The 14408-nt window shown below is 41.5% G+C and overlaps 1 protein-coding gene across 7 annotated transcripts in view; it reads right to left on the bottom strand.

Moving 5' to 3' along the window:
- Window positions 1-14408, bottom strand: part of ST6GALNAC3 (ST6 N-acetylgalactosaminide alpha-2,6-sialyltransferase 3) — a 501804-nt gene that overhangs the window by 273652 nt on the left and 213744 nt on the right. For all 7 annotated transcript variants that reach the window (XM_058538316.1, XM_058538315.1, XM_058538319.1 and 4 more), the window contains one exon: window positions 8698-8892. In XM_058538316.1, coding sequence (XP_058394299.1) covers window positions 8698-8892 — 195 coding nt within the window. The remainder of the gene's footprint in view (window positions 1-8697; window positions 8893-14408) is intronic.

The following is a 14408-nucleotide window of genomic DNA, read 5'->3' as shown; positions in this document are numbered from 1 at the left end:
GAATTTTCAAGGATAATTTTTTGTTATCCAAAGACCAAAGACGTAAGTAAGATTCCTTATCTGTTCTCTGTGCCAGTTTTCATGGTTCTAGCCTACCCTTTCCCTAGGGCAGAATTTGTAAAGGCCTAGCCTTAGGTAAGGGTTTGTGTGTGTGGTGGGGTCATGATGGGGCTCACTCTGTCTTTGCTGGACCCAGGCCTCGTCTTCTGTCTTGTAGACTCCATATTACCCACCCCCAGTTATTGATACTGATAAACCCCAGGAAACCACACCATCAGCTTTCATGCTTAGCTCTCTTTCCATTCTGTCTCAGTTTCTGGTGCCTGAAGATTTCCCTTCTTTCTGGCAAGGCCAGCTGGGCATTAAATAATGTATCCTATTTCATCCAGTACATCCTTGCGTTACAGCAGGAGAGCTGTCAGGTTATCTTAGACCACCGGATTGCAAGACCAAAACTCTTAATTTCATTTTCCTTTTAAATCAATAATCTATTTATCAAATACTTAAAAATTTTTTATTAGTCGATTACTCAATTAACCCAGATATTCCATTTCCCAAGCCTTGAGGGATAACATTTGCCATAGGACTCATATAGCTACATTTAAAATAAAAATTCTTTAATGAATATTTTTCTTTTGAAAGTAAGCCTTTGTAAGCCTACTCGGGAAAATGAGAAATCACAATTTGATGCCATCTACTTAGTGACAAATTATCTTCCATACATTGAATACAATTGTTTCATTGAAATTGCTTGAACGTTCACTATTCTTAAGAGCAATGAAATAAATCTGTTCTGCTGAAACGTCAATGCCCTCTAGGTGGTATCGTCCCAGGATACTTGTAACCGAGTCTATCTCACCCTCTTACTTGGTGAACCCCAATCTTAATTTTTCTTTAAAGTGAGGCTCATTGTTGGTCCTTAGCACATGGTCTGGAACTAAGCAAGCACTTATTAAATATTTGGTGATTGACTAATATTCATGGTTAATACTAACTGCCACTTGATGAATGGTTTTGTGCCAGTTACTCTGTCAGGCTATTAGCTGGAACTTGACAGAAGCTGAACAAAACTCTTACTACTGGGGCCCTCATTCTGTCATCCTTTTCAACTTTCAAATCAGGGTGCTCTTTGGTGGGTGCTTGTTTTGCTTTTCTTTGCTTGTCACAAATGAGGTAATTTGCTATTTGAATTTCTAACAGGCCCCTTCAACATCTTAACACGGCAGTTGGCCAATGGGCATTTTTTTACCTAAGGTTCTGTAACGAATAGCATCCCCTTATACCTTCCTGGGGAACCAATTACTACATTGAAAACTGGATAATTATGGATCTTTCATCAACAACAGATGTGATTTGTGAAGTGAAAATCAATCTATTTTGACTGGTGATGCTTCATAGCAATAGGGAAGATTTCATCTGAATAATTATAAAAAAGTATATGATTTATCAGTTGATTAAGACTAGAAATTCAGTAAGTAATTAGTCTTGTCTGGTTATTTTCCAGCTTTATGACCTTGGGAAATTGTGACCTTCACTTTCCTCCCTCAAAAGGGCAAGCTAGTTTCCTAAACATATGTCTCTGAGCAGGAAGATGTACAGCATGCATCTCTGTGGACACCTGAGCCAACTCATGGACTGTCAGATGAGTCTTCTCGTGCTCGGCCTCCCAGAAGGTTTGAAGTATGGATTTGGAAAGATAGCTCCTCATCGTCCAGGAAGCACCTTGTTTAAAGACGAGTTTCAGAAGACTCGGTTGTAAAATAATTATAACGTATAATGTACATATCAGCTAGGACTCTTTTGGTTGCAAGTGACTAAAACGTATTTCAAACCAGCAGACATGAAAAAGATGGATTTATTGGCTTATATACCCAAACCAGGGGGGAGGGTAGACCGGCTTCAGGAATGGCTGGTCTCAGCACTAGAGTACTGTCCAGGCCCTCAAGTTAGCTCTGCAACTGGTTTCTGCTTCTCTCAGTGTCTTGGTCTCATTCTTTCTAGGGAACACAGCCACTGACATCCAGAGACTCACATCTCAACAGCTCTACTATCAAAGAAAAGAGAGTCTTTCCCACAGCATTACCCATAAAAACAGTAAAATCTGGAAAGGGTCCAGAATGGCTCATGTTGGGCCGTGTGTCCACCACTTGACCAATCACTTGATTGGCCAGTCAACAGCCTGAATTTTCTGCTCATCCCTCTGGTCAGAAGGGAAGGGATTGTGTCTGTAATAAAGGGGTGGTGGAGAGTAGACAAGCACAAGAAGCACTAGACATCTAAGTGGCTAATTATATACATTAACCATTTTATATGTAATAGAGTATATATGTATATAGTCTATGTATGTTTGTATTTAAGACAGTATAACTTGTTCTGTGGGCACGTGTGTATATATCGCATGCATACGTGTATGTATGTATTTTCTGTATACGTGTATATATTGGTTCATGAATATGGATGGAGGTATACATTGTACGTATGAGTTACTGTCTTGCAAGTATGAGTGTGGTTTTTCCCTTTCCAGGGATCCCATTCACATCCATAGATCATAATTACCCAATGGATGCATTTTCTATCTTCTATACCCTAGAGTAAGTCGCATTCCAGGTGGATTGGCCTACTTACTACCCCCAAGTGTCTGATTTCCTCCTCTGGAAAGTCAGAGAATCATGCAGGCCTATGGCAGTGCCTCAAGGGCACCTTGGGCACAGGATGCCATGTCCCTGTCAGGGGTACACAGAGGGAAGCATTATTCGAACTGACCCCATATGTAGTTTTCGGGGCAGTAGGACCAAGGCAAGAGTGCTCCAAGATTGGTTAACTTGTAAACAAAATGAGGAGCTGAGAGATTAGAACTAAGGCTGCTGGAACCAGAGAGAGGTAAGAAATGGATGAGCGGAGTGTGAGGCAGTGGAGATCAGCAGCGACTTTAGGAGCGGACTGTGACTTCTGGTGAGATGCTCTTGACTCACTGGGAGTGGTGGGAGCTGAGGGAAAATGGACAGTGTATCCTCTGAACTCTTGGTTTTGCTCTTTCCCTCAACTCTCCTTTCTCTGCTCTCTCTATCCCATCCAATCCTTCTCTATGCACTGTCTCACCTCTCCCACAAAAGCTTTCTGGAGTTACTCTAACCCACAGCGAGATCCCTCCCTCTCATTTGGTTCTGGAACAGCGATTGCCTTGAGATACAGCCATGGTTTGGGAGCTGCTATTTCACATCTAGACTGAGAAACATAATCTCTTCTCCACTCCATAAATATATGCCCTCATACTTAGGAAAAAGATAAATTACCTTAAAAATGATGACTCCAATATGTAATGCCAAATAAGTAATCTTTATTATATGTTAATTTAGTTCTTTCCTTTTCTATAACAATTCAATAGTTGAAATTTCTTTCGCTTTACGATTACACAAATGTGACTACTCAGATTTTAATTAACAATTAAATTGATCAGTTTCAAACTTTTGGAACATATACTTGCATGTAATTGCTCTCACTATACTCACGTAAAATCCAAAGGCTATATTCCCAAATATAGAAAACCTATTCATGTCAGCTTTAGTTACATGTGAACATTTATTTGAATGTGTGGAGTGAATGCTTTTATTGCCAAGAAAGTCAGCTCTGCTCCTTAATTGTTGCTATAACCACAATTCGGGAAATTCTATTGCAACATCAATATGTTATACACATCTTTAATTAGGCTAGTGTAGCCTGTCTGTCACATCAACTGATCCTAAGTATTCTTATTTAGTCTACTTCAGGCTTTAAAACATTCTCATTTTTTAAAGAGGCATATTTCGGCCTCATTAAATTGTTAAGCAAATCAATATGCAGCCCTACAACTTGATTCGCTATGTTCTAGAAATCCTGTGTTTAGCACGTCTTTAGGCACCATCTGAAAGGGCATTTTTCCTTAAATGCCAGAAATCCTCTGCAGCTCTAGCATGTTAGGATTCTCTTATCAGATCTGAGGGAGACATCTGTTACCCCCACTGATCACCAGGAAGATCTGGCTGTGGCATCCTATTGATCGCCAGAGCTTGATTCTCTTATCTAGTAGTTAATGCAAATCAGTTACAGGCTGCTTGCTCTGAGCAATGTCTTCACACCAGGTCACCCATCAAAAAAGACAATACAATGACTGCTTCCACAGTCTGGAAACTACAAGCAGAATCTAGCCTGAAATGCATTTCCTTCTCTTTCCTCAAAATCTGCTATGATCTCAATAAAGAGAAACAACGATTACCTTGAACCAAGCCCTGTGGTCTCTTAGTCTTTAATACTTTCCCTAGCTGCTATAATTAATAATTAATTAATTTAAAATGAATCATTAAAATTTGTAAGGAGAAAGCAGAGTTCACAGGATATTGCCAAGTATAGCTATGTCTTTTTCTTTGAAATACATATGGGTATCATACACTTTTTACTATGTCCAAGGTCAAATAATAATACAGTATCTCTGCCATAATGCTATAGGTGGGGTCCCCCAAATTCAATCCTGTTAAAATGAAGCGTTGTGTTATTAACACAGTAATGACCTGAAAAAGCAAGTCTGAGCAGCTAGTGGGTCAGGAATTAAAGGGAGTGGGGGGAAAGGGCACAGGGGGAGAATAGGGCCTGTTGCAAAATCTAAATCACTCCAGGTCCAAGCTTTGGTTGGGAACTAACTCCTGGTTGTTGTCAGCTCAAACGTTAAGTACTGATGAGGAATTTTGGGTTCTGTGGCCAGCAGAGACTTCAGAATTTCAACAGTCACCCAGTTAGCTGGCACTCGTTTTGCTTCCCTGCTTCTCAAGACTTCCCCTCCCCTAAAGATAAGAACTTTAGCCTGCACTAGTTAAGAAAGGGAAGGGGAGAGGGCAAAAGATGGCCAATCACCACTGTGGATGTTCACTAAATCTTCAACCTAATTCTGTCCTCCTACCCCCACCTTGTTTTAGACAGTGGTGGAAAGACATTCTTTCTTGCAAACATTTCTGCTCATAAAATCTTTGTCTAGTGGCAGCAATGTCAGATCCAGCTGAAGCATCGGGCAATAAAACCATCATCAACAATGATCATGTTTGTAGATACTCTAGGTCTGGAAATCATTGCTGGCACGTCGACATGTTTAAAAAATTCTTGGAAGTCCGGTGGTTTTTAGAAAGTATTTGCTTTCTTTTGAGAAACTTCTGAAACCTCAAGGACCAAGATCTTAAAATAAATATATCAGCTTGGTGATCACTTAACTCAGCTCGGCCATGGCTATTGACTCTTCTCCAAATTAGAATAGAGTGAATAGGGACATAGGAGTGTGTGGCTACCTTTAAAGGAAGGTTTGAGAGTCACTATTGAAGCTATTTGCTCTAGAACATCAAATCTACCACCTATCATTTTACCTACATCATTTTGGCTCCTGAAGACTTTTTCTCCTCAAGTCTTATTTAATGCAACTATCTCGGAAGGATTGCACCTGAAGCCATCATTTGGTGAGGACCAATGCACAGAGCATTTGGGATAAGAATGGAGCGCTGACATGGTGTGTGGGGGGACTGTAAGAAGGAAAGATGAAATCAATGAGGAGGGAGGTAGAGAGCCATAAAATTTTGCTTTCCTCCCAATTAAGCCTACTACTATTTCAGTTTGGAGGAAAATCTGTCATTCTCTTTGGGTGTTATTGTGTTGTTCTTCAACTTCCATTCAAAATTTTTTGTTCATCTTCTGTGCTCATATTACCATATGGGGCCTCTCTTTCTATCATGCATAGACTAGGGAAATAAGTTACCTGTATATCTGCTAGTCTTTGCATAAAATGAAATTGCCTATTTCAAATGTTTCTACTTTGTTTTAGATAGCTTAATGCCCAATTGCTTCTTTTTAGTTATTTCTTGCTGTTAAATTAGGTGAAATGTTTGGTGTGAATCCTGATCAATAACTATCCTACTTGGGCTCAGAATATATTTTTAATTTTTTATTATGATAGACATGCAGAAAAGTTCATACAACATAAATGTATACTTAATAAATATTTAGAATGTGAACACCCATGTAACTTCCAACTGGATCAAGAGATAAAATATCACTGATAACCCAGAAACCCAAACTGATCACAAAGCACACATTTCTCTCAGAGGTAACTGCTCTTCTCACTTATATGATGGTAATTCTCTTGCTTTTGTTTCCTTTTTAGTTTTACCTCCTATATATGTCCCTAAGCATTTAGTTTGGCTTCTTTCTGGGATCTATAAATGGAATCACACTGTGTGTATTCTTTTATTCTTGCATCTTTTGCTCAAAATTATGTTTGTGTAAGGTTCAGTCATGTTGTCACATATAGCTACAGTTTCCACGTTGTCATTGCTGTATGGTATTCCAGTGTATGCAGTACAATTTTAATCCATTCTTCTACTTATAGACATTTGGGTTGCTTCCAGCTTCTAGCTGTTACGAACAGTGCTTCCATACACGCTGTCCACGCCTCCCAGTGCATGTGCTCATGGTGTCTCTACTGAATATATCGACGACTGGAAATGCTGGGGTATGGGGTATGCAGATGTTCAACTCCACTCAGGAAGCTGCTTGTTTAAAAGTGGTTGTTCTAATTTATACACCCCCTACTAATGCATAAGAATTCTTGTTGTTCCACATCCTCTCCAACCCTTGGTATTGTCAGATTCTTAATTTTTTGCTAATTTGGTATTTAGTGTGTAGTGATACCTCCTTGTGCTTTTTTTCCCCTCTCATTGTGGTTTTAATTTGCAAAACCCTGATTTCTAATGAGCTTGGGAACTCCTTCATGTGTTTACTGCCCTGAGTCCAGATTCTTTAAAATTTAAGTCTCATACTCTGGACTTTGGTATTTTGGTATTATTCATACTGAACATTTCATATCATAACTGATAAGTATAGGGGAAGAAAAAGAAACTCATTCATTGAGCGTCAATTTGGAACTGGGCACCTCATGCACTTTGTCCTACTTAATTCTCATAATACCTTTGCTAGTTGACGTTGTTGTCCCTATTTTTTAAGTGTCAGAACTGGCACCAAACCATGCCTGTGTGCCTCCAAAGCCTAAAAACTCTTTCCAGTGATCATGCTTCCCCCAAGAAATAACCTCTGCAGGAGCAAGATGATGGCCAACATCCCTTGGTAAATTCATTGTAGTAAAAACTATACCAAAAGAATTTCAAAGCTAGCCTGGTTAATATGACTAATTAGATAACTCCATCTTTAGATCAGTTTTCCCTTAACACTCCAAAATCCATCCATTAATATTTAAACAAATGAAAGGGTCTTTGATATTTGGTGGGATTTCCCTCATGAGAGTAATTCGTGAGACACTTCAGCCACATGTTTCATTTTCTGCCTGTGACAGGCCCTTGTGAAATGATTAACACGATCCAGTGGAGTTATAGAATATTAAATGACAGCCAGAAATAAAAGTAACAAGAGACGAGAGTGAGACAAACTATTCTCTAAGAGATACATTTTTATATAAGTAATCAATTTATTAAGACAGGCAACAAATTCAAACAATGGACACTTTTTAAAAAATTAATTTAAAACCAATTAAAGGATAAACATCAAGCAAGGCTCCTAAGAATTTATATGTTATTAATGGTGCCTTTTTCTTTTAACTATAAAGGTCTAATAAAAAGCCTGTAAATCCTGCAGATACAGAAACAATTTTCAAATAATCAAATTAACTAGAAGCAATGAGTCAGGTATGATATTGCCTACAAAAGGGAATGAACCAAGCCTGCTTTCAGCATCCCTCCCTGGATGCTAAGAATAACACTCAGAACAGGAGTAGCATTCTGTGCATGATTTTCCTCTCCAGTGTCTTTACAAAACAACCTTTCAATGGGATCTGATCCAAAACTCTTCCCAGCGATGTAGACACACTGGTGACCTGTACTTTTGTTACCAACAACTTCAAACAGGAGTTTGCATCTATGAATATTAACCTCACATTTATCCCACTCCATAGAAATGACAACAATTTTATTAACCACTTCTCTATACTTCACACATTTTGTGAGGTTCATTTTTTTTTACTTCCCTCCATGACACAAATCCTTGCTTGCAAAAGTGCTAACATTGTGTTCACTTTCTAGTTGTTGATATACCTCCATCCTCTCCCGTACCACCAATTGGCTACAAAGATCTAGAGGTTCAGTGATTATAGGATTTAAATTATTTTAACCCCTTTAAATTTGGAAACTCTTTAAATCCCATTATCTCTGCAGCCACTGAGAATTTTAAAATCAGCTTGGCCTTTTCTAGCTCCAGGTCTAAGGATTACAGAGTTTTAAAGAGTATAAATGCCTTTCTGCAGTTCTACAAAGAGCTGTCCCCAACCAGTTGACCTCCAGAAATTAAAGCCAGCCAGTTCTCCAGCTGGTAACTGCTGATCAGAGTTTCTAAATGGAAAGATATGTATGTTATGCCACAAACCACCAGGAAAACAGATAATTGCTTCCTCAACTCCACATGAAGCCAGTGAATCAGAAGATTTGATGTAGGAGGCGCAGCAGACTTTAGACATGTGTCAGTAAATGTCTAAGAATGAGAAAACAGAAAATGTCAGGGACCCAAAGCAGCTCGCTGGGGCAGAAAGAGCAAGTTCAGTGATCGGAAGCCATCTTGCTCCTAAAGAAAAGCTGTTACCATGGATACCTTCAAATCCTAGGTAATCCTCTGAGGTCTTACCTCTTGCGTCCTCACATTTATGTATCCATAGTGAGTTCGAAGGGGCCGCCTGTATGTGTAGGAGAACGGTATCCATTTTGTACCAGGTTGTCCAAAGCAGTTTAGTAGCAATGGGAAATTCACTTCATTTACAAGGCGCACAACCAGCAGGAAGAGGAACGCTGCTATGAAGCTCACTGCAATCACAGACTTTCTCTACAAAACATTCAAACAAGAAAAAAAAGAATGAATGACTTTCAACCAAAAGCAGCCACAGAGGGAGGTTTCTTTATTCCTCTCTCTTTCTCTTTCAAAGGACTCTGTCTTTAGGACATTTCACTTGGAGACAGAAAATAATCATTTGGTGACCAGGTTGCCTTAGTGCACTGGGCCTCCGAGAGCAAGCAGAGTAGCTTTCTTGGATTATCTTTCTATTCCATCCCTACCCTTCCTTACACCTCTCTATCGTCCTTGAAAACTCCTATACAGTTTTCAAAACCCAAACTGGACATTCTTAACTATAAGAAGCCCTTCCTAAGTGATCAGTTCCCTCCCCACCATCATCTCTTCATCCCCAACATATCTACCCTAAGAGAGGTAAGAAGTCCCACCACTCCCATACCTGGAAGGCCCTTCTCTTGTGGTACATTGAGTTTGTATATTTACGTAACTTTTCCTCAATGTCACTGTGAATCCTGGGATGTACCATGTCATTTTGATCTCTATCCCAGGTCCTTTACACAGTACCTTACATACTGTAGGCACCCAGCAAATACTTGAGTGAATGAATGAATGAATGGATGGATTTTTTGCATTCTTATAGACACAGTCTCATCATCAATTATTATTCTGTTTCTTTATCTAGCACCCTCTACAGGCAGAAAACTTTGCCTGTGCTAAGGATATGCAAAAGTAAGATTCAAAAATCTAACGATAAGAGTAGGAAAAAAATCCATGCCAAGCAACATAAGAACATCCCCCTAAATGTGTTGCCATGGAACAAGATCAGGAGCAGCTGCACCTGCCTGGGGTAGGGGAAAGCAGAGATGCATCTCAGCTCGAGCTTGATAAAACACATGAGTTTTAATTGGTAGAGGTGGGTAAGCAGAGCTTTCTAGGGAGAGGGAATATGTCAAAGAGGCAAGAAAACATGAGTTATTCATAGCCACATAGCACTTTGTCTTACCAGGGCACAGAGAAGGAGAAAAAGCTGGAAACACAAATGATAACTTGATGGTGGACCACCTCAGATATCAAGCTGAGAAGTCTACTCAGTTTGCTAGGCGATGGAACAGCAAAGGAGATTGTTGTTTGTTTGTCTATTTTATTTTTTTAAAGGTGACTGTTATATTTAAACGCCAGTATTTAAGACACTTTAGATCAAGGAGAAACTGAAGGTAGGCAGCAAGTAGTAAGGAGGCTATTCCAATGGGTCAGGCCAGAGGTAATGAGGGGTAGAAACTAGAGCAGTGGCAGGGAGCATAAAAAGGCAGAAAAACACATGAGAAACTCAATTTAGGGGAAGGAAGAAAACTTGGCTACTGATTGAACTAAAGCAGCAGACAGAAAATTCAGAGATGCCTGAGATTCTGAGTCTAGGTAACTGCAATAATACTGGTCATATCAGGAGAAAACAGAGCAGCTGGAGCAGGAATTGATTTAAGAGAGTGAGAAGATAAAGCCCTTGGCTTTCTAAGTCCTAGTTTTCGGGGATTGGTGGGTCAACTGGGTGGAGCCGTCAAGGAGTCAGGCGGAAGGTCAAGTCTACAGCAAGAAGAGCAGAGCTGAGCGCAGACATCAGGAACAACTCCAGCTTAAAGTCCAGGGTGAAGACACAATGAAATATTCCTTCCTGAAGTTGGGCTTGGCCCCTGATCCTTCTTCAAACTTAAAGAAGCCAGATAACTTGCTGGGAATGACTGAATGTTTGCTGTTGTTGTGTTTTCAGCTTACCACTTCCTGGAGGAATCAGCTTCTTTTTACTCTCCACAGAATGTCCCAAAGGAGAAAAGACCCCAAAGCACCCCTGTGTCCTCCCTGGGCCCACGGTCACAGTCTCGGTAAGGGCACTAGAAGAAGCCCCCAGAAGTCAGAAACACCCAAAGGAAGTCCTCGCTCTTGTTCAGTTCCCGTAATTTGTAAAAGCCCCAGCCCTCTGTCTAGCCAGCCTAATTTTCCAATCACCTGAAAGTCCCTTGCGTTCTGCCTCCTCAGAACCCCTTATCTCACCACCAACGACCACAGCCTTACCTCCTTTAACCTTCTAATCACGAAAAACCGTTTTAATTTGCTCCTCTGTGGAATCATTATGTCCACAGCGTCGCAATGTGTCAAGGTAACAGCGTAAATGCGGTGATGGATCTTACAAGTTTAAAGGGACATGGACCACAACAGACGGCTAAATAAAAGCAAAGAGGCCAGTCACCCATTAACTAAACAGGTAAGAACCTTTTTTATTGCCATCTGGTAGCTTGTTGCAAAACAGCAGCTTGCTTTGAAGGAGACCCAGATGGGATCTGTGCCTTTGTCTATTCCCGAGCCCAGCACAACTCTCTCGTTCTCTTGGTTGCCGCATTGCATTGCATGGCTGGGGAGTTGGGGACAAAGGCATGGAGGGCCTTTCTGAATTCCTGATTGTGCCCAGCAACACATACATAATGCATACATGAGAGGAAAATAAATCAACCGTTTTGAGAGAAAGTTCAAAATGGAATGAAATCACAGTTGTAAAAGCCTGCTCCCTAGTAATCCATGTCTGCCTCTCATGTTCTATCAAAGGGAAGCAAGTAATGAGCTCAGAGAGGAGGAGAGGAGCAAATGCAACGAGGAAGCCAGACCCCTCTCCTCTGTGCTCAATCTGAATCACAGGCTGCGGTGGGCAGAGGTGCTCCTTTCATGGCTCAGGCTTCCAGCCCAATGTCGGTTGTGCTGCCCGGACCTGCCTCTTTGCCTTTCTTCATGCTTCCATATTTTTGTTTAGCATGAAAGCATTCTCACAGTGCTGGTATAAAACCACACTGAAATTTCGCTAGAAAAGGTATAACTTCAAGCACGTTCTGTGTTCTAGGTGACAAGGACAACAGGACTCAACATGAATGTGTATTCCTCAAGTACAGTAGCCCCCACTTATCCGCAGGTTTGCTTTCTCTGGTTTCAGTTACCCACGGTCAACTGTAGTCCGAAAATATTAAATGGAAAATTCCAGAAATAAACAATTCATAAGTTTTAAATTGTGCATTCTCAGTAGTGTGAGGAAATCTTGGGCTGTCCCTCTCCCTCCTGTCCAGGACGTGAATCAACCCTTTGTCCAGCGGATCCACACCGTATACGCTACCCACCCATTAGTCACTTAGTAGCCATGTCAGTCACTTAGCAGCCATTTCAGATATCAGATTCATTGTTGCAATATCTTGTGCTTGTGTTCAAGAAACCCTTATTTTACTTAATAATGGCCCAAAGTGCCATTAATCTCTTACTGGGCCTAATTTATAAATTAAACTTTATCGAAGGTATGGATGTATAGGAAAAAATATAGTATATATAGAGTTCAATACTATCTGGTTTCAGGCACCCACTGGGGGTCTTGGAATGAATCTTCCATTTGCTAAGAGGGGCCTACCGTAGTCACTTCTGCCAGATCATGACCTTGAGCTTCAGCAATTACAACAAAAATGATGGATAAGGCTTTTTGAAATCTACACACAGCAGAACGCGGTGAGAAGGGTGCGTGTGTTTGTGGCAGGGATGCGGAGTTGGGGAAGTAGCAAAATACTGATATGCATGACATATGTGAATGTATTCACTCCTTCAAGTCACAATTGCTCATTGAGTCCATACTCTGTACAGACTTGGTGAGGTGCTGAAAAACAGAAATAAAACCACAAAAGACAGACCATGCTTCCAAAGAGTCACAACTTAGTGCAGTGGCAAGTAAACAGAAAAGTGTAGTACCACATAGCAAACGATACCAAGTGAGGTAATGGAGGTATGCACAGGACACTGTGGCAGCCCTGGGGAATGGGGTGAGGGATGTGCATGGGACAGTTCAGGGAATGCTTGTTTGAGGTCATAGTATTCAAATGGAGTCTGGAAGAATGAGGAGGAGTTGGACAGGTGGAGATGGGAAGAACATTCCGGGCTGAGGGAACAGCATAGACTAAGGCACAGAAGTTTGAAAGGCCTTGATTTGGTCAGAAACCTGCAAGTCATTTGGTAGGAAGAGTACATAGACTGTATTTGGTGGGAGATGATGTTAGGGATGTAGATGGGGTTCAAATCACAAAACAAAAAATAATAAGCCAAATATATTCTTATATTACATTAGGATAATGAAAGGATAAAGGCATAAAAGTGCTATGTTTTATAATCCCAAAATATTCTTCACTTTTCAGTCGAGTGAAAAATGTATCAATCACTTCATTTTACTTGAAATTGCCATTTAACATCCCACATCTTGTTCCAGTTATCTGACTTAAGTTTAGTCCATCAGTGGCTTGTTCTATAACTGTTTTGAGTCCATCAACACTCAACAAATTAGAAAACTACCTGTTTACACGTGATCTATGTCTAACAATTTGTTTATGGAAGTGATCACTGCTGCATTGATTCAAATACTCAGCCCATCTCCTAGATCCAATGACCATCAATTAAGTAAGAAAAAAACAGTAGTAAGTACTTGTCAAGTTTACAACATATAACACTCAGCTCAACAAACTTTCCATACTGCAAAAAAAAAAGCATAAATTTAATAAGTCATTCCTTTAAGATCAGAAGTGTGAACATTAGAGGATCTCAAGTCAAGATGGCGGCGTAAGCAGACTCTGAACTCACCTCCTCCCGCGGACACAGCCAATTTACAACTACTCGTGGAAAAATTACCCCTGAGACAGAACTGAAAACTGGATGAGAGGAACTCCTGCAACAACGGACAATCCTAACTGAGGTGGAAGAGGCAGAGACTCCCTTCCGGAGAGGAAAAACGCCGCCTTCACAAGCCGCCAGCTTCACGGCTGCCGGGAGCAGCTCACAGGTAGGCACCCTCCCTGGAGGCGCGGGGCCCTGAGCCGGGAGCACCCCCGCTGTGGGCATTTTGTGGACCCAGCACAATCGACACCAGCGGCATAATATCTGACTTTGCCTGCTACTAAAGCATTGGGGAGCACCCCCAGAAAACCCGGTTCACAAAGAAACTAAAACTGGCTCTTAAAGGGCCCGCGCACAAACTCACCCGTTCCAGAAAGCATCCTAAAATCACCAGAAAGAAAGGTGCACAGTGCTTTGGTGAAAAGAGACTCACCTGACAGGCCCTGAGTGCATCTCGGTGAGGGGTGAGACCTCTCCAGGGACTGGGACGTTGGCGGCGGCCATTGTTGTGGCCTGGTGTGAGCGTGCTGACACAGACGCCATTGGAGTTCCCCCTGAGGCCTGCTAGCCCAGGGTCTGCCCCACCCGCTAGAGCACCGATTTAATCCAGCTCAGCCAGGGCAGGCAGCTCACCCTAGAGACTGACCCCACCCAACAACAAGCCCTCAGGCAACTTGTGGGCCTGCATAGATTGGTGACTGGATTCTCTGCAGCCTGGCAACCGAGCCGACTTTAGCGGGGCAGAGTGTGCACAAGGAGCGGGTGGAGAGTGTGGGGCAGTGGCGGAGTGTGTGGGGCTCCCGCCCTGGAGAGACTGGGTCCCCTTGGGGAGGTCGGGGCGCGCACACGGATCAGGACTGTGTTGACTG

The sequence above is a fragment of the Diceros bicornis genome, chromosome 4 (assembly GCF_020826845.1).
Source record: "Diceros bicornis minor isolate mBicDic1 chromosome 4, mDicBic1.mat.cur, whole genome shotgun sequence".
NCBI lineage: Eukaryota > Metazoa > Chordata > Mammalia > Perissodactyla > Rhinocerotidae > Diceros > Diceros bicornis.
The sequence above is the reverse complement of the archived record's forward strand: the minus strand, read 5'-3'. Positions and strand labels throughout refer to the sequence as shown.